The 22,024-nt window shown below is 36.7% G+C and overlaps 1 protein-coding gene across 5 annotated transcripts in view; it reads right to left on the bottom strand.

Annotated features, from left to right (window-relative positions):
• Nucleotides 1-440: 440 nt before the first annotated feature.
• FIG4 (polyphosphoinositide phosphatase FIG4) overlaps nucleotides 441-22,024 on the bottom strand; it is a 150,290-nt gene continuing 128,706 nt past the window's right edge. For all 5 annotated transcript variants that reach the window (XM_090379237.1, XM_090379241.1, XM_090379239.1 and 2 more), the window contains 3 exons: nucleotides 19,062-19,141; nucleotides 11,772-11,855; nucleotides 441-642 (listed from right to left, as the gene is read on the bottom strand). In XM_090379237.1, the coding sequence (XP_090235363.1) occupies nucleotides 462-642; nucleotides 11,772-11,855; nucleotides 19,062-19,141 (345 nt within the window). In that variant the 3' untranslated portion in view covers nucleotides 441-461. The remainder of the gene's footprint in view (nucleotides 643-11,771; nucleotides 11,856-19,061; nucleotides 19,142-22,024) is intronic.

The raw sequence follows: 22,024 nt of genomic DNA, 5'->3' as shown, positions 1-22,024 counted from the left end.
TTCTTTAACATTTATATGACAAATAATTTTGTTATTGTTTTTTCATTTCTTTTGATAAATAAATCATTGTTTAAGCATAAACAATTGTTTTTTGACCTTTATTTAACATTACTATGGTCAAATTTCATTGTTAGAATGTAACCCGTTTTTAACATTACATTTATAGGAAATAAATTCCTACTTTATGAGCATGTGCTAGGAACAAATTACCTCGTAAAGTTGAGAAATACCTGTATATAAATTTTGCAATATAAATACTCTGTTCCAAATAAATATTAAATTATGTTATATATATACATTTGTACAGATAAGAAATTTATTGCTCATCTGTACCACTTACTGGGAATTATAATGTAAATAATACTGTCCAGAGAAATTGATGAAAAATGATAAATAATTAATATCACATATATTATTTTAGACTCGGGAGAACAGGAGCATTATGTACAGAAATGTACTGGTCACCGAAATTTGCTAGCATTGTAATACTGATACAAAGTGACTGATTTTTGTGGTGGTGGTGGTCCTGGCCCAACTTGACCTCGCTGAACATAGGCTTTATAGATATCTTTATCTATTTTATTCACAGATGGAAGGCATACATGATATGAGGTATTGTATGGAAAAGCACTTTTTCTAATTCTGAAAATATAAAATAAAAACTTTTAAAACAAGTAATCATTATAAAATTAAAATCAAATAAAATATTCATACTAATGCATATAAATACATACAGTACTACATATAAACATAATTTCTTATATTTTTTTTATTTGTTTTCATTTTCATGTATTGTGGTTGATTGGCAAGGATTCATTATTTCCATCACTTCAGAGTTGAGTTGGGCCAAATTTTTGTTTATATATCTGCTATTCAAATACAACATTAATGCACATTTTGACTGATTTGGTGTGGCAGCCTTCTTCAGTAATATATTTGTCCACATCATTATTGAGTATATCAATAATGAGTACTTTAATATCAAAAAATGCAGCTATAAAAGGAATTTTTAGTCAGCAATGTGAATTTTATGCAATAAGTGTAACAGTATATATCTAATGTTTTAATATAATTTTTACATAATGTTATATAGCTAATTCTTGTTATTGAATATAATTTGCACTATTGATAATTATCAGATAACCAAAAACGTTTGCGCAGATTTTTAGGATAAATTAAAGCATATGTTTAAAAAAAAAAAAAAAAAAAATCGTGTCCTCTGCAATTGTTTGGCCAAAGGGCAGAAGCTCATAATGGATGATACCAGCTGTATTCCACTGGACATACAACAAAATCTCTTTTTGGTGAAGTGTGAGCTTCAATGCATGTGGCACAGGTTCAGAATGATAACCAATGTGGTGATCATTTGGGGTTGCTGACATAAGCTATTTTTCATCACACAAATGGTCCAAAAATGGCTCGTTATTGTGATGCAAATGCAACAACAAGCAAGTTAAACTGATAGTCTCTGGAGTTTATTGTTGGCTGTGAGTTTATGTGCAATGAATTTGCCCAGTTTGTACATCTTTCCAAGTCAATGTAAATGCAAATAACTGGTTTCATCACTCACACTGAAATCTTGTTAAAAGCACTGGTATGCTTTTCTCAAATCTAACTCAATAGTGGTCTTCAATTTTTTGTCCTTGATGGTGGTCAATCATCTCTCACCAGGTGAGTCATCAAAGTGGTTCATCACCTGATTAAATTTTTTGAACCATTTTTGGGATGGTTGTTCATGCTTTGTATTGTTTCAGAATGCTGTGCATATCTTATGGACTGTTTGTGTAGCATCTGTATCCAGTTGATACTCAAAAGTAAATATGATTGAATAACTGTAATCAGAGCAGCAGCATCTTTTCATCACTTTTTACTGTTTTAAGTAACCACACTTCATGCTTGCCAGAAAACTTACTCACTGAACTTCTGAAGTGCATCAATGGATATTCAATTATCTATCTACAATGGCTTCCACATAATCTTGTCAAAATATTAACCTTACAAAACTGCATAAATCGCTTTGGTCACCTAATATCTAAATGGTTAAGAATCGCATTTTTATCATAAATATACAGAGTGTTTCAAAAATGATGGCCAATAATTTAAAGGTGAAAAGTGCAAACCAAAATAAGCAAAAAAAAAAGTCCCAGTGAACATCGGGCCACAAATGAACTGCTTTCAAGATAATGCACATTTTCTGTTAAGATCTGCCACTGACTATGGGAGCACTAGTTTAGCAAAAAGCTATGAATCCTTTGCTAAGAGTGGTTTTATTAAACTTAAGATAATACATTAATAAATTTTTGGTTTCAACACCACAGGATTTTACAGATGTTACATGTTAAAAGATGTTCTTTCTAACACCCTTTCCTCAACATCAGGTGTTATGCTTCTGGGCCTACCTGCTCGTACTCCATGTGCGAAGCGCCCATGTTCTCTAAGGTGTTGATGTACCCTGATGAATGTGTGCCTGTTAGGCTGCCTTCGGCAGGGAAATGCTTCTTAGTACAAACATGCAGCCTCACGTTCACTGCCTTTACCATTGGCTTTACCATACATGAAGTGCATGTTGACTATCCTTTGACGAGTACTAGTATGCCTGCTATGTCTCAGAGCATTGAGAGAGGGGAAACAGAGAGAATGAGCATAACCTAACCTAAACAAACAAGTCAGTGGTGGATCTCAATTCTGTACAGTTCATCTTGTCAGTGGTGGATCTCAACTAGAAATCTGCAATATCTCGAAAATGATTCACTTAAGGACCCATGTTTACTAGGCTTTTTTTGCATATTGTAGTCTGTATAGTTCGCCTTTAAGTTATTGACCATCACTTTTGAAACACCCTGTATATTGATCTGATGTGAAGAAAGAGCATTAGCATTTCACAGAATACAAGAACATAAACGAGACTGTTTCAGAGTAAGCAGTCGAAATAAAAAATAACACTTTTACCGCCAAACATGACTGCAGTCATCCAACCTATGGATCAGGGTGTTATTTCAAATTTAAAAGCATACTATTTACACACAACATTTGCTCAGGAATGGTCTGAGAAAATTTTACATTAAGAGACTTTTGGAAATCTTACAATATTTACCACGCCATCTTAAACATTAATAAGGTCTGGGTGGAAATTACTAAAAGTTGTTTAAATAGCACATGGAAGAAAATATGCCCACGGCACGTGAAAGGCTTCGAAGCATTTGAAAAAGACGAATCATATGAAGAGGTTACAGATAGGACTGAAAAGGTTGCAAAGCTACTTCAGTTGGAGGCTGATGCCAAAGACGTGGAGGAGTTAATAGAGGAAGAAGAGAAGGAATTATCTAACGAAGAACTTACTGACTTGCAGGCAGCAAGAGTGAAAGAAGAAAATGCTGACGAAGCTCAAGATGAACCAAATGAGGAGCCGAGGAGCTTCATCACCAGAGAGATGGAAATGGCATTTCATGAAATTGCATCAACAATGGCGAGGTTTGAGAAGATGGATCCTGATAGCAAACGATTCTTAAAAGTTAACAGAGGGGTGAATGATATGCTTGCTTGCTACAAAAAAATCTACGATGAAAAGAGAAAAGCCACCATCCAGTCATCCATTAATATGTTCTTTCGTAAGGTTGAGCGGCCGACCCCTTCTAAATCTCCACAGCCCTCAACCTCCACAATGGTGTACTTATCAGCCGAAGCAACGATACTCGAGAGGTAAAACTTACTGACATTATGTCTGTCTCCAATCTTTTTTTGTAATTTTATAATTTCGAAATTTTTTTAAATTGCACGCTTTTGTAATTTTTCCTGCCCATGATGTTGTTGTTTGTTTGGTTTTTAGGAGTATTAGCAAGTAAGGCCATATTTCTCTGGGATATGCGGTGGTCATTCCCTGACCTTTCCGCATCTTCCATATTTGGTGGTGACGGGCTCGAACCCCGGTCTAATCAAGAAGCGTGTGCCCCGCACTGCTGCTCCTTCCCACCTGGCTACAGAGGCGCCTCCTGCACATGAGCTAAAAAATTGAATAAATACGATAAATAATTCTATTTACATGTTTGTTGAACATTTCTTTTTTGATTCAATCAATCTTGGTCCTTGAGGTTGTCACAGGCATTCTCTCTCTCAGATATGCCAGACAAGCTGTACTTGCTACCTGGGAGTCTAAAACGCTGATGGAACTGATATTCGGGTGGCACTCAAGTCAAGTGGACCCAATTTCGGCGAAGTCTGGATGGTCTGTGACAGCCAAATCCTCTGCTTGCACCTTCACGATGGTGGGACTGTTAGTAATCCTGGGTATAACCTCCATGCACAAGTACATGGTAGGACCACCCAGGTGTGAACCAATGTAAGCAGGGGTCGATGTGTGGCGCCCACACCACATGAAGGAATGCCGCCCCTCTATGTTACCAGGCAGTACTAGGTGGTAGATGATTCTCACCAACCGGTGAAATACCATCACTTTGCTTACCGGAGGCTTGAAGTGGTGGAACCCATGTTTAGTCTCTTGAGCTAAGTTCCGGTCAACCCTTCCCTATTTCTTCCATCATGCAGTATGATTGATGACTTTTGAGGTTATGATGAACGTCGTGGCGAGATCCAATATTCTTTACATTTCGAGGGTACAGCTCTAAAACGGTGTTCGCAGGCCGGCCGCTAGTTAGTACACCGGACTGAACCTATTGGTAACTCTTTAGGAGGCTTCCGGATCAGCTAGTGTATAATCTTGCTATCTCTATCTGCCAGATAGTGATTGGAGGGAGTCCGAGTAGTGTGTATGCGGGGAGCATTGTCGAGGCCACGTTATGTCAAGGATCTGGGTATATTCTCACCACGTGTACGCCATATCCAAAAATTTCATTACTTCATACAGCGTGTCCACCCACTTTTTCTTACTATTGAATACACCATGAATTGTCAAACTAATAGAGCAAGCTTATCTGCGAAAAGATCTAAACCTCCCAAGCACTTCCTAATTCATGTCACAAATATACATGGTCTCAATTCTAATCTCAACGATGTCCATTTCCACTTGCAGTCTGCTAAACCCCATGTACTTTTTCTGACAGAATCTCAGCTATCGGTTGATTCAACTACTGCTCATCTCAGATGCCCAAATTATTCGCTGTATGATTCCTTTCGCCTCAAAGGTGGTACTTGTGCATATGTCCATTCTGATATTCCTTGTCAGAGACTTGGCAATTTGGAATCTCCTCTCTTTGATCTTCTCTGGCTTAAAATCTCTCTACCTCATTATGTCAAATTCATCTGTTGTCTCTACCGTTTTCCCAACTCCACTAATCACTTGGAGCTCTTTGACTTCCTCTCTTTGCAACTTGACTTTCTCCAGTCCAACTTTCCTAACAGTGAGGTAAATTTCCTTGGGGATTTTAATGTTCACAACTCCAGCTGGCTTCCGTTTTCTAGTTACACTGACCAAGCAGGTCGAGATGCTGAGGCTTTTGCAATTACTAATGACCTGGCACAGATTGTTCATTTACCTACAAGAATACCGGACAATCCTAATCATACAGCCAATACGCTTGATCTTTTTCTCACAAACAACCGTTCTAAGTACACAGTTGAAGTGAGAGGTCCTTTAGGCACTTCAGATCACAACTTGGTAATTGTCTCTTCTTCAATGGAACCTTTATCTCATGACTATTCCCAACCTCGTGTTGTCTGACATTACAAGAATGCAAAATGGGATGACCTGCGAGATTTCTTTTCTTCTTTTCCTTGGTCGGATTACTGTTTCAAAACTTCTGATGTCAACGTTTGCTCAGATCGTGTCAGTGAAATTATTCTTGCAGGAATGGAATCCTTTATCCCACACTCCACTTTAAAATCTCGTCCTTTATCTAAACCTTGGTTTTCCAATAAATGTGCTAAGGCTGTTCAAGAGAAGAATGTTGCATATCGTAATTGGCTTGTTTCTAATTCTTCAGTTTCATTTTCTGCCTACACCAAAGCTCGCAACAATTGTAAAGCAGTTATTAATCAGTCCAAACTAGAGTCTGAACAGGCTAAGAGTAGAAAACTTCCTTCTTGCCCTAATGGTAGCCGAGCATTCTGGTCTCTTGCCAAAGATATTTATTGCAACTTTTGCCCACATCTGCTTCCACCTCTGTCCAAACCAGATGGTTCTGTTGTCACTTCAGCCAAGGATAAAGCTGACCTGCTAGCATCCCATTTTTCTTCCAGCTCATGTATTAATGATCTTGGTAAAACACCTCCCACCATTCCCAACACGCTCCATCCAATGCCTCCTGTGGTCTTCCGTCAAAAGGATATCAGAAGGATTTTGACGAATCTTGATGCTAAGAAAGCTCCAGGTCCCGATGGTATTTCTCCACTTGTTCTCAACACCTGTGCTCCTGAACTTACTCCTATTCTCTGCCGCCTTTTTTCACTTTCTTATTCCAAAGGTGTTTTTCCTTCTGCTTGGAAATTTGCTCATATCCAGCCAGTTCCTAAAAAGGGTGACAAATCCCTCCCATCCAATTATCGTCCCATTGCAACTACTTCTACTCTTTCTAAAGTTATGGAGAAATAAATTAACTACCAACTCTTCAACTACCTAGACACCTTCCGTCTGATCAACGATCGCCAGTATGGATTCCGTCAGTGTCGATCCACTGGTGATATTCTGGCTTATGTTACCCATTTATGGACTAATTCAATGGAAAGGTTCGGTGAAACACAAGTAGTTGTTCTTGACATCTGAAAGGCTTTTGATCGTGTTTGGCATAAAGGTCTTCTAAACAAGCTTCCATCTTATGGTTTGCCAACTGTTTTTAGTAATTGGTTATCCAGTTTTCTCTCTGATCGCTCACTGAGGGTGATGGTAGATGGCTCTCTGTCTTCTAACTTCTCCATTAATGCCGGTGTCCCCCAAGGTTCAGTTCTTTCCCCCACTCTTTTCCTCTTGTATATTAATGACCTACTTCCATTGACTGGAAATCCTATCCATAGTTTTGCCGATGATAGCACATTGCATTCCACTTTCCATTTTGAGAAACCTTGTCCTGCTCAATCAGCTTCAACTTCTCGAAAATCTGCTGCCAATTCCTTAAATGCCGATCTTCAGGTAATTCTCCAGTGGGGCAAAGACAACTTAGTTGATTTCAACCCTTCTAAAACTCAGTCTTGTCTTATATCTCGCAAAAAGGATTCTTCTGCTCCTATGCTTATCTTTAGTGACACTCCGATTTCTAGGCAAAATGATATATCACTTTTGGGGATTACCCTAACTTCTAATCTCTCTTGGCACAAGCACATTACAAATATTGCTTCCTCTGCATCTAAAAAACTTGGTTTTCTCTTTCGCTCTCGGCGTTACTTTTCTTCCAAACAGCTGCTCACTCTGTATAAATCGCAAATCCACCCTGCCATGGAATATTGTTCCCACATCTGGGGTGGTGGCCACAAAACCTCTCTCAGGCTTCTTGATTCCATTCAGAAGAGGGCAGTTAGGTTAATTAATGATTCATCTCTAACAGTCTCTCTCCACTCACTTTCTCATAGACGTACTGTTTCTGCAGCATGCCTGTTCTACAGATACTTCCATGGGCACTGTTCTTCTGAATTGGCTTCTATAATTCCCGCTCTCTCTTTCAAAACAGTCCGAACACGTGCCGCCACCAGTCAACATCCATTTACTGTCCAACTTCAAACCCACAGGACCAACTTTTCATCTTCCTCATTTACTCATTCAACTGCCGTTTTCTGGAAGAACCTTCCTTCATACGCATTTCCTGAAAATTACAATCTACAGAAGTTCAAGTCCAATGTCAACAAATATCTTCTTTCGTCTTCTCAACCTCCAACCCAAGCACGGTACTAAGTACTATAGGTTCTAATACCTCTCATGTTTGGGGGTTGCATAAAAAAAAAAAAAAAAAAAAATTCAGCGAGTACAGTTGCGAGTGCTGCACAAGCAAGGGGGAAATTCGGACTTACATAGTGTTCCATGGAACGCAACCCTTACGCAAGTTGGGAAGTTCCTGTACTCATAACTGATATGACAATGTATACTGTTGACAAATGGTGTAAGTTAACATTACTGAATAAGAAAGCACATGTAGACTTGTTTGTTCAAAAATAGGTAATGTGGATGAAACAAAACAAGAAAGAATGGTATTAAAAAACTGAGCAGAAGCTTTGGCATTTTAAAAATGGAAAATTTATTTATGTTTGCATAGGAGGGAGCTGGTGCATAAAATTGAAAGAAGGTGGGTTTATTGCTAAATTAGTTAAAAGGAATACAATGTAAATTAAATTAATTAAGCAGAATTACAAAGCCAGGTAAAGAACAAATAAAACTAAAACTGATAATGTAAATATACAGAATAAACAGAAAGAGGGGAAAAACTAAATAGAAAGCATGTTGCTGAAGGAAATCATTCCTCAAAATAATTTGAATAAATTAATTTAGGTAAATAAATATATTAAAAGTGCCAATAAAGCAAAAATCACAAGCCAATTAAAATATTGCAATGTATACTGATAACCCACCACAACATTACCATTAAATTATTTTTAAGTTACATTATATATGTTTTATTATATTTTCATTCAAATATTCTTTTTAGAATGATTTTTGAATAACTAATCACTAAAATGGTTTATTATGAATATGAATTATTACATAATAACAAAAGAAATAAAGACAGAAAATAATGTATGATTGTAATTTTGAATGAACATTTTTCACAGAATTGTCAATGTTTGGTGAAATGAACGTCATGGTTATTCCTTGTTTTATTGGAGGTCATGACCTGTTGGCCTTAATTTTGGTTTTCATTTTATGCATTTCATTTTAGAAAACAGCTTCTCATATTTAAAGGTGCTCCTGATTAGGTTTATTTTAGAGATTACTGATGGAGAAAATTACACAAGAGGATATGGTTACAATCACAGATTCAAAGAAATGGAAAAAAAAAATAATAATAAATAAAATAAAATAAAATAATAAATAAAATAAATAAAAATAATATTAATAAAATCTGAACCTTCTGTAAGTCATAGAAGGTTGAAATTTTATTACGGAATAAGAAATAAAGACTTAAATTTCTTCTAGTAGGTTGCCACGGGTGCATGAAAAAGGTCTGCCAGAGCTGGTTAGGATTGTAGATTTTTTAAATTTCAAATTTTGCCTGGCTAACCCTTTATTTCCAATGAAAAGTTGTTCATAATAAATGAAGGTAAAATATAGCACAGGAATGATAACTTTATCAACCATGATAAAGATATCATTTATGCTTTGCTTGAGTGTGTTAAAGGTTGATTGAGTAAAGAAAACTGAAGTCTTGTGTACTTTGTTTTAGAATTACTGTAAAGGCAGTTAAGGTCAGGAGACAGTGGTGTATAATGTCCGTAAAAACAACTATATTCTATGACCAATTTGTCTATTTTCCTGATAATAAATCTGACTTTAAGAGAGGAGGATGATCCTCATCTAAGATTGACTAATTTGACCATGGTGTGTAAAAAACTCACAAGACTTCCATCCTCAATGGAATTCAAATCCAAGCCTTTTCAAATGCAATGGAAGGGCAGTAATCGTACAAATCAATTATTAGCCATGAGGGCACAGAAGTCTCTCTCTCTCTCTCTCTCTCTCTCTCTCTCTCACTGGAGTGCTGCAAAATGAGTTGCTTCAGTACGGCACTGCTTTCAAATAGAATGTTCAGAGCAACTCAGAAGAATTTTTATTGTCTTTTTCTCAATCTAATAGAAGACTCAGAACAACAAAGGGCAATTTGCCCTAATATTCCTAATGTTTTCACTTAGGCAACATAGAAATTCACAAAGTAAAGCTAAGCTGACAAAGTTGCTGTAAAGGCAGATATTCGAATGCTGCTACCTTGCTTGTTATCAAATATGAAAATGTTATTCTAATGCTATTCACGTCCATTTGACATGAGAACTACATTTTCACTGAAATTATTAATTTCACTGAATGAAATTAATGAGGAATATTCGTTAATATATGTTAACAAAGAAGGGATACAAATATTCTCACAAAGGGTACAATGTAGTAGTACTGATTGCAATCAAGATATTATATATAGTACTACTACTATTGTGCATAACAAAATATTCTAATATTCAGTGGACAGAAACTACATATTTCTGCTATCATTTATATTGGAGTGTGGGGTGGGGGAGGGGACTGGAAATCCTCTTCAATACTTTAATAGGAAGATTTTGATTACTATTTTTAGTGATATTGATTATGACCTTTAGAGATGTACTCTACTCATAACCCACTCAGTCCACATAGCTGAAACTCTCACTACTCATTAACAAAATTATTTTCTTTGATCATGCCACTGAAATTTCAGAAAACTTGGTTAATTATTACATAAAAAGTAAAAATGCATAATCAAGTTAAGCCCATTCTCAATAATTATATGCACATGTTGAAAAATAAAAACATGAATTTAAAAATTAGTGTTTATATCTTGAGTACAATCATTGAAACTGTGTGCTCTTTACACTTTATGATAGTGTATCCAGTCATTATTCTCTCTCATTTTGGATCATGGAAGAATCTGATTAGTGTCAAGTTACTGAAGTGTGCAGGTTTTTTTAACTGACATTTTTCTCACTGTCCATCAAAGATAATAATGGAGATAATTCAAACATGAGAAGATAAAAAACATGTTTAAAATGCTGCAGAGGTGTTCTACATAAATTAAAAAAAAAATAATTTAAAATATTTGTTTTAATATAAAAATATAGATTTTGCAGTTGTTCATAAAAGATTGAAATAAAAGACATTGAAAAGTGAACAATTTTGAATTATTTCTTGCCAATTTTTAAGGTTATAAATGGGATAATATTTTACACCATTAAGCAAATATGCATTTGAGGAGCAGAAAACCACTCATGCAACAAGCTGGGTTAAGGACAACCTTCTATAAACAGGCATCAACAATAATTGTAGTAGAGCTACAGTTCTGAAGTGCAACAATGCCAATATCACTTGAAGTGGGGCATTATCCACTATTCTGAAAAGATGAAAAGATATCTTATGGAGCAAAAAGTTGAAATACACACTATTCAGATGGTCAAGCAAAGCACTGGATTGGAGAATGTTCAGAGAATATTAACAGAGTGCATCAACTATTAATAGAATTTTGAAGGACGCGATGTCACAATTTTAGGTTGGTATTTGTTATTCGGACTATTAATCACAATAGCTAGAATCCTTAAAGCCATGACCTGCATTTATATTTTAGACAATTCTGTATTATCCACACTGAAGTAATCTTGTGGAATTGGATCCTGTAAGTACCAGCATCATAACACTCCCAAGTCACAGAGCCAGGTAGATAGGCACCTCTGATCTGAAGGGTTGCCAAATTATAAGCTTAAGCAAGTGAAGGAATGCAGAGAATAATACTACACAATCATTCTGGTCAGCTTAGAGTCCTGACTTGAATCCTATGTGACATTACTGAGATGAACTAGCATGTCAAATTAGTACAGTCAATATACTCCTTTTTGATTGTATAGCCGACAACTATTAAGTGAGGATGGAAAAAATAAGATTCCTATGAAACTATATTTTTTCAGAAGTATTTCAAGATGTATTACAGCTATCTTTAAAGCCAAAGGCCAATTAATGTATAATTACTAATCATCTGAATAAACTTAAAGTTTATAAGAAAATATTGCTGTGCAAATACTTTAATAGCAGAGCCAATTTTATTTTACCATAAACAGTACATAATCAATTTTATGGCAGATTTATGCATAAAATTAATACTTACAATGTGAAACCCTTACTTGGCGACTTAGAATTTTCTGGTTTATGACTCCCTGTCATACCTGCTAGTTTCGCAATATTCACATACCTAAAAATAACAACACTATTAATGCCATCTTAATAAGTGAATGTAATATATACTATCCTACCAAACTTATCTGGACACAAAAATCCATTAATAATGTAAAGTAGATAACCATATCCTAAGAACAGGATAAAGATAAAAATATAAGAAAACAAGCTGACAGTAATAGGCAGAATAGCTATCAGAGTTACAGGTGGAGGGGAAGTGGTAATAATAATAGAACTGTTAGTTATTATTATCAATAAATGCAAAATAGCATAAGAAGCTAGGTCTATTTAGCAGTGGACTTAAAAAGAAACAACAACAAAAAAATAAAAATAAATAAAAAAATAAATAATAATAATAAATAAATAAATGTGAATATGATTATTTATTGCTGGCATCCGGGACAAGTCATCTTATAAAAAGCATAATTGTACACAATAAACTGCTGGAATCCAGGAAAAGTCATCTTATAAAAAGCATAATTGTACACAATAAACTGCTGGAATCCAGGACAAGTCATCTTATAAAAAGCATAATTGTACACAATAAACAACTCTGCATAAATGTAAAATGAAAGGGAGCAAGTATTTCCAAATAAAAAAAGTTCAGTTTACTTCTGTACAGTTACCCACACCTTACTAGGTTTGGATAATTATTATATACTATGTTTCTGGATAAACTGTGTGATTGCATCATCAGGCTAAAAATGGGATTTAATTCTATAAAATATTAAAATCAAATTACATGCAAATACAAGGTGGGAACAGAAAAATTACAACTAATCATATTACATGTAAATTAACATACTATCTAAGGGAGAGAATACAAAACAACCAACTTAATATAGCTAAGTATGACTTCACACCATCAAGACAGAAACTGAAATTCAAAATGAAGGGAGTGCTAGGGATATATATATGGTGTAGAGATTAAGACTGATGACTTCATCAGAGGGATGGCATCACCATACAATGATTGGTGAAGATAGGCTGGTTACAGGATTAGCATATGATATCAGCTGCACCTAATATAGTCACAGCAAGCAATCGGTGACCAGCTTATTCTAATCATCTACTGCAAACACTAAAAAAGTATATCCAAGCCCTTGATAATTCCTCAGAAGTCTCTGCATCCTGACAACTTATAGAGTGGAGGACATGGATAACCATAGTATAATAACTAGGCAGAAGACTGGGTGATAACTTCCCAATTCCATGTTAAGTGGTATGGAATTAACTTGTTAATCTGTATACCACATATAGCTCCAGCACTCCCTTCACTTCACATTTGTTGTTGTTGTTATTTGGTTTTTAGGAGCATTAGCAACTAAGGCCATATTGCTCCAGGGATATGCGGTGGCCATTCCCTGACCTTTCCACATCCTCCGTATTTGGTGGTCACGGGCTTGAACCCCAGTCTAATGAAGAAGTGTGTGCTACGCACTGCTGCTCTTGCCCACCTGGCTACGGAGGCACCCCTTCCCATTTAAGTTTCTGTCTTGATGGCATGGTTGCTCAGCTGTATCTGGTAAGTTATCTTATATTCACTCTTAGAAAACATGTTAATTTTATATATTTACATTAATGCACTTAACTATAATTTTTCAATGTTCCGACTTAGTATTCACATGTAATTTAATTTTTATTAATTTGAATTTTTAATTTTGTCTACAACTAAATCTATTTCCAATCAAATGATGGGATCACACTGTTGATCCAGAAACGGTCTATAACAATTAGTTTAATAATTTATTGTACTAGATATGGATAATGTGTGCTTAACAACTGGGGAGGGAATTTTTTCATGGAGATGCTCTAAGGAAGCATAAATGAAAAACTACTGAGCTTGAAAGTGAATAAGGCCCTAGACCCTGACTGTTATTTACCATGTTGTATTGAAAGACACTAAGGATGGCATCAAATCATTAGGGTTAATCACGTCATGGAGTCATTGTTGGACAGAAGCAATCCCTTAGGCTGGAGCAATGTCATCTCATTAATTTACAAATGGGAGAAAATGATAAATATGGGTAACTACAGATCAGTAAATGTGACCTCAATGCCAGGGAAGTTATGAAGTCTATAGTCAAGGGTGCATTATAGGATAACCTTGAGAAAAACATTCTAAGTGGATCACAACATGAAGAAATTTTATGTTGAAATCTTATTAAAAAAATAAGGAAAATCTTGCTTGACCAAGCTGATAAACTACTGTGACACAGGAGTATGATGCAATAAACAATTCTGACATTATATATTTAAACTTTAGAAAGACATCTAACAGTCTCATATAAGACAATGACATTCAAGGTGGAGCATACTGGAATTACAGGCCAGATCCTCAGATGGACTGAGGAATGGTTGAAAGACTAGAGAAGAGATTGTTATAAATGGTTATTCTTCAGAGCTTACCATTTAAGTGTGGTCCTCAAAGCTTTTTGTTAGGGCCAAGGGTCACTCTTGTTTGAATAAAAGATCCAATTTTAAAATTTGCAGACATTATGAGGTTAGAAGGGTGGTTATGAAGCAAATCAGCCTGAGCTCCTTCAGAATGATTTGAGTAGCCTCCACAGATGGCCAGAAAAATGGAAGTTAATGATGCCAAATGTAAGGGTTTTACATTTGGGATTTAATAACCAGAGAATAACTTAAACACCAGGTGGGGGTTGAGCAGAAGATAATCATGTAGTAAACTAGGAACCTAACAGGAGATCTGAGTTTATAAGGTATTTGGTATAGGGGCATCTGAATTATTACATTGAAATGGAATACAGAAATCAGGGGGAATCAAATTTAGATGGAATCAAAGATGAAGAGTGTGGCAAAAACTTGAGAGACATAAGAATGTTGGCTAGAAGATTAAGATGAGGCTGAATATCACAAGGTGAAATTGATGAAAGAAATAGCAACAGCAGTTTAAGGCAAAAATCTGTGGTGAAGCAGAAAGTGAAGAAAAGTTAAATTATACAGTGCCAAAAACTCCTCAATACTCTTAAGTTTAATTTTTATGAGGAATTTGAAAAATATTTTTATGCTCTTAGAGAAACAAATAATGATGCTATGAAATAGTAATACTATAGGACTTATTCAAAAGAAAATTTCAGATTCCTTCAAAAAATATAATACGATTTGGGAGAGATCATCTACATTGATTTTACATAAGAGTTATTAATGTTCATTAAAGTTTATTATTTAAAAAATCATATTATTCATGTTAAATTTCATTACATATTATATATTCTTTCCTTCATATTTCTCTCCTATCATTTAAATTAATATATGTTGATTTATTTAGAGTTAGGACACAAATATGGATTATGAATAAATTCACTTGTTTTTATGAACTGTGGCTTGAAAAGTATTTACATATAACCACATTCTATAATTTGCACTACCTTCCCCCATCAACACAAATTACTGAGGTTTTACTGTGTACACTATCCTACCAAAAGTCATTGGCCACTCTGGAGCCATGAACAAGCATGTATTTATTTGAAGAAATTAATAACTTTCTACTAATTGCTGGTAGAAAGTTGGTGGTGTGTTTCATTCTTCCTCTAAAGCATTCAGTGAGTTCTACCAATGAATAGGCTTTGTTAGAGAACATCTTGACACTTGCCTTTACTACATTCTAAAGATATTCAAAATGGGTTGAGGTCTGGCTGTGTGCCGGCCACTGTGATGTTTCAAAATTGTTCTCTTCAAACCATACATTCACTATCCTTCTTTGTGACACAGAACATTGCTGTGCTGTAAGATGAAAGGGCCACTTCCATAAAACTACCAATATTAGGGAACTCAAAATGGTCCAGAACATCAATTATGGCACAGAATTCACAGTTCCATGGTAGTTGTTGGCACATCGGCTTCTGTGGTCATAGCGCACCTCCCAAGGTTTTTGCAGTACTTTGATCCAAGCCCGAGGCGGGATTCGAACCCGTGACCTTTGGGTTGCCAGGCAGGCACTTTACCCACCTGGCTAGCCCGGTCGGCCCACAGTTCCATGCACTGCAGCTTGAAGACATAGACCATACCACGAGAAACACAACGATGCTCCCTCCCAACTTCACAGTTGGAACAGCACACTCAGGTAGTAGAATCATCTAGGCATCTTCCATACTCAAATACATCCATTAGACTGAAGGAGCACATAGTATAACTTATGAATCAACGGGGCCAATTTCCAAAGATTCACAACCCAAAGTTTGGTGTGCTTGCACAATGCCTACTAAAGGTGCACATTTGTTTTTATTATCAAAGGCTTGTGGGCTGTGAAAATTCAGGATATGCAGCTCTTTATGTGTTGCAGAAACACTTACAGGTTTGCTTATGGCTGATTGCAGCTCTAAACTCAGATTCTCTGGGGGTGTGATGGCAAGATGAGGTAATCAGCCATCTTAAGGCACACTGGCTCCTGTTAGCCAGTATTTTACAACTATCTGGTCATTTCTAGACTTTCATTTCTTCAGCATATTGGTTATGTTATAAACATTTGATTTGCAAATGTTTAATTCCTAAGCAACAGCATGCACAAACATTTTACCCACATGACATTCAAATGTCATTCCCCTCAAACTCTATGAGCTCTTTTCAAGTGCTCATCATATGGTGTGTTTTGAAATGAATTCTCAGCTAAATGCTGACTACCTTTATTGGCCAAAATATTTTCATTGCAGGAAACTACAGTCAGGTCTCCATATTCACAGAGGTTACATGTCAACACTTCCCGCGAAAACGTGAGATTCCACAAAAATCTGTACTCTTGCCCAAATAGCCCCAGATGTGTTCTACATATGCCTAAACACTTATACAACGATTTACAATTAACAGAAAAATGTTTAAACATGTTTAAAAGGTTTTAATTGTGTTTTACAATAAAAACATTTTAGACCCATGTTTCGAAAATCCAGTATTGTATCAAAATTTTATTACATAGTTAAGAACAAGGCATGCACCAGAGTATTATCACCACAGGATTCAGTACTCCTCAGTAGTAGGGGTGTCAGAGGCTGGAGAAAAAGCAGGGTTGGCTGATGTTGAGACTTCTGGTTCGGGGATAAGAGGAGTTTTAGGTGTCAATGTAGAAGTCCTTTTCAGGAACATTGTGATGGAAAGCTGCCTCTACTTTTGTTTGAACTCGTTGAACCTGGCTGTGTATGATGTTAAAATATCGTTGAGGCTTTCCTTGAACTTCACTGCACGAATCATGTTGTTGTTGTATTCATAGAAGAAGCCCAGTAGGCATTTGGCATCATGCATTGCCTGCGCTAGGTTTTCCCAAGTCGAGTTCTTCCTCAACTTCATCCTCAGAGTTGGAACAAACAAGCTCCTCGAGTTCATCATCCATTAGTGTTGTCCATCAATTAAATCGTTGATGTCCTCCTCCTCTAAGTCCTTGAAACCTACACCCCTATTCTCCTGGTCAACTCCTTTATTTCTGTGAAGGTTTTCTTGCGCTGTTCATGTGGACTGAAGTCATGCACAACTTCGCGCCACAAGTTCTTTCAACAGGCATTTACAGACTGTCCTTGATGTCCACCACTAGCACGTGTTTTATTAGGAAGACACCGTCAGCTATGGTGAAGTCCTTCCAAAACTGAATAATGCTGAAGTTGTTGTCACAGTCCATGGCTTCAATGATTCGGTCCATACACCTCTTCATGAAGTTGGCCTTAAAGGCCTTGATTACCAACTGGTCGAGTGGCTGGATAAGGGAGGTAGTGTTAGGGGATAGAAAGACCACCTCTACATCTTCATTTGCATAGTCTTGTGCATCACTTGGGTGTCCTGGGGTATTGTCCAGGATGAGGAGGACTTTAAATGGAAGCCCCTTTTCCTCCAGGTATTCCTTGACTTCGGGGATGAAGAAGTGGTGGAATCAGTTCAGGAAGAGGTTCTTCGTCATCCAGGCTTTTGGGTTCCACATCCAGTACACAGGCAGTATATTTTTGTTATGTCCTCTAAAAGCTTTTGGGTCTGCACGCAGAAAATTAGGCCAGGCTTTGTCGTATGGCCTGCTGCAAACTAGCAGTGTAACCCAATCTTGTGCCGCCTCGAATCCTGGGGCCTTCTTCTCTTCGACAGCTATATAGGTGCGCTCAGGCATCTTCTTCCAGAATAATGCCATCTCATTGGCATTGAAAACCTGTTCGAGTTTGTCCCTTCTCCTCGATGAGCTTCTTGAGTTGCACAGGGCAATCCTTAGTAGCCTCGTGATCAGCTGAAGCAGACTCGCCCATAATCTTTACATTATGGAGTGAATAACGCCTCTTGAATTTCAGGAACCAGCCTTTGCTGGCAATGAAACTGATTTCCATGGTACTGCTGGTACAGGGGGTTTGCTGCTTAAATCTGTTGTAAAGAACAAGGGCCTTAGAGGATATCATACCAATGTTCACAGGCAAGTTTTCCTTGTGCTGGTCTTCAATCCAAATGAACAGTGCATTCTCCATTTTTAACATCACTTTATCATGTACATAAGCTGTGTATTTAGCAGTAAGAATTCCACCAGTTTGCAATGCCTCTCTGATCTCAGTTTCTTGTTTCTGTATGGATCGTATGGTACTTTTGTTGATACCAAACATACAGTCTACAGCTGCGTACGTGTGAGCCCTTCTCAACATTTATCTAGAATCTGCACTTTCTCATTCAAAGTCATCACTTTCTTGCCCTTTTAGGCTTTTGTCCGTCACTAGATGCACTTCGTTTAGAACCCATGAGTATTCACATAAGCACAGTAATATTTTAAGCACAAGTAGCCTAACGCAGACACACACAACACACAAAGGTCACAAGCCATCCTACTGAGATGACACTCATTGAGAGACTGAAGACATATGTGCCCCACTATCACTCAAGGTGAATGCAGCGAGCAGCAGCAAAATTCTTAGTATGATAAATTTCGCAATTGGCAACGCGAAAACACGAATCTGCGAATATGGAGACCCGACTATATTATAGTTACATACAATTTATTGCACTCAGAGATGTCCAATGACTTCTGGCAGGATAGTGTATATATGTTATGCTACCAAAATTTTTGGAACACAGAGATATGAGTGATTAAAAAAAAAACAGAAGCAACATTTTAATGTGGTGCAGGGCCAACTTTTGCCTTCAGAATATAATTTACTCTCTCTCTTTTTTTTTTTTCCCTTTCAAAAAGAGAAGTTTAGCTTATTTTATAGAAATACTTCTTTCATATAACATGATCTCTTTTTCTTACCTCTTATATAGTTTTGTGTCAGAGTCCTGTGGGCTCTGAAGCTCAGTACCATATGTTTGCTTCATAGTAGAAAATACTGACTGAAAAGAAGGAAAATAGTTAATGTCTGAAAAACTATTATTAATGATGAACCCATGTATTAATTTAATTTACTTACCAAATTACATTCCAGACAAGTGATTTCTACTTTCATTTGAATTTATATTGCTAAATTATTTAATTAGTTTGATTTGAGTTGATTTTGGCTTTAACAGCACAAAAACAGCAAAGGTTACAATGCGGCACATCAAAGTTAAAACTTCAGAAAGATGGAGATTTTGGTAACCTTTAAAAAGGTTACCTCCTCAAAGGGTTTTATATATATATACATATATATATCAATAAATAAAATGCAGTATATAAGTAAAAATAAACAATTATTTTATATGAGCATATAAATATTAATAGTTTGAAAAAAATTAAAAACTGCTGACATACGGTCATTGTCAGATAAAATCTGACTGAGTGTATATAGCACACTTAGATGGCTAAAAGTGGTAGAACATGCATTTCTAAAATTTCATTTAAAACATGCTTAATGATAAAATGGTGTCCCGCTGCTCGTGCACAGGTGGATCATTGGCTCCCAGCAGAAAGGAATGTGTCAGATGACTATGTCCTATGTGGAGACAAGCAAGAACAACTTCCTCTTTATGATCCCTCACAGACTAGACTGCCATAGTTTAATAACAGGCTTAATCTCATGTAGTTTGTTTGTTACCTGCCCATTTCACAAACCTTGCCACTGAGAATATATCTTATTATGAATTATTTGCCTGTAGTCTATATAGGGGACTGAGGGGTCATGATTATTTGTCAAGGCTGCTGATTTGGTTGCAGAATCAGCTAAATTGTTTCCAGTAATGCCAATGGGCCTAGGGATCCAGCAAAAGCAGATATTGAATCCATCTTCATAGAGAGTGCATATCATCTGCTGAACCTAGGATGGGGTTAGGATGAGTAGTTTATCTCATCGCTGATAAAACCTGTAGTGCACTCAAAGAATCAGTATATATAATAAATTGGTGGTGTTGGAGAAGTCTTATGTGATCCAGTGCTAACTCTATAGCACGCAGCTCTCAAGTGTATATGCTGCATTCAGAGAGAATCTACTACTCAGATATAATAGTCTGAAAAGACAACAGCAGATCCAATGCATGATTCTGACTTTGAGCTGTCTGTGAAAGCTGTAAAGAAGTCAGAATGTACAGCTTAGTGTTCTGAATTGAATTGAGGGTAGATGGAAGATGGGATATCAGACTCAATACACTTCTTAAGAGAGAAGTCACATATGGAAAGGGCTGCTTGGTGATAGCACAACTTTGTATGGTGGGGGTCAAAAAACATTTGTATTCACCCAGACGTAGTTGTGATAGAAAGATAAAAAATTTTTATTTAATATCATGAAATTTCTATAGCAACTACACAGATTTTGGTTACGAGCTGACAATTCATTTTTTTTTTTCTTTGCAGTGTTTAAAGTGAAGTTTCACAATGGATAAGGCTGAATACTGATCAGTGATTCAGTTCCTCTTTCTGTAAGGGAAAACACCCAAAACAATCCACAAAAAAAAAGTTACTGTTTATGGAGACTGCCCAGGTTACAGCATTGTTGCAGATTAGTATAAGCAATTCAAACGTGGAAGAACCTCAGTGAATGAAGAAATCCCAGGATGCCTAGCAAATTCTGTAACAGAAGTGTTGCAAAAATTAGCATTAGTAGAAACATATGATGCAAGAAAGCAAGCTAATGCAGCATCAGTCAAAAAAAAGCCTTCCCATTTCACCCATCCATTCACTCCAAGTGTTTGTCCAATTCTTCCTTGAATTTATTTAAGCTATCAACTTCCACAACAACAGATAGAAATTTGTTCCAGCAATCAACTACTCACTGGCTAAAGGCAAATTTCCGCACATCTATTCTACAACTGTCTTTCCTCAATTTGAGTTTATGCTCCCTCAGGTTCGTAATCTGAGCAAGAGGAAGAATCCCATCAGCACTGAAGCTACTCAAACCATTATGATGATAAACCAGTATTGAGTAGCCTTATACATAATATAATATAACATAATACTGAGTAGCCTTATACATCAATCAGATCACCTCGCAGGTGCCAAGTCTCCAGACACTACAATTTGCAGAACTTAAGCCTTTCTTGGTAAGAGCACCCCTTTGTTCCCCTCACCAATCTTGTTGCTCTTCTCTGTACTTGTTCTAGCAACTCTACATCCTTCCTAAAATGAGGCCTCCAGACCTGTATGCAGTACTCTAGGTGTGGCCTGACCACTGCCTTATACAAAGGGATAATCACCTCCTTATCCCTGCTAGCAAAATTCCTGTATATCATTGACAAGATCCATGACCTGGTCTGGCATCCTGTCTGCACTGTTCAGAAAACTCTGCACCTGTCTGCACTGTTCAGAAAACTCCATATCTGACTGCACAATTACCCCCAGGTCTTTTTCATTATCCACTACCTGAGTGTAGTACCACACAGTTGGTACATTTCTCTGGGGCTACTGCTACCTATATGCAGTACATACTTTGCATTTGTCAATGTTAAACTTCGGTTTCCACCTCTCAGGCAAATTGAGACATTAATCCGGGAAGATTGCTGTATTACTTCAAAGAATTAGTTGCAGAGCTCCAAATTAATGTAGGATCTGTGGAGAACATTATTCATCAACAGTTGCATGTGAGTAAACGTCTGTTAGATGGGTTCCCAGACTTCTGACCCCCTTACCAGAAGAAGGAAAGAGCATAACGTGCACATTACATTAAATGTTGTCAATGAAAAAAATGAAATATTGCCACATCCTGCTTATTCCCCCAACCTTGCACTCTCAGATTTCTTTCTCTTTCTTGTCCTGAAGTCCTTTCTTCGTGGAAAACACTTTGCTGCTAATGATGAGGTGATTTCTGC

Source organism: Mastigoproctus giganteus, chromosome 8 (genome assembly GCF_048544385.1).
Source record: "Mastigoproctus giganteus isolate SK-2022 chromosome 8, ASM4854438v1, whole genome shotgun sequence".
Lineage (NCBI taxonomy): Eukaryota > Metazoa > Arthropoda > Arachnida > Uropygi > Thelyphonidae > Mastigoproctus > Mastigoproctus giganteus.
Note: the sequence above shows the minus strand (reverse complement) of the source record. Positions and strands in the feature narration are given on the sequence as shown.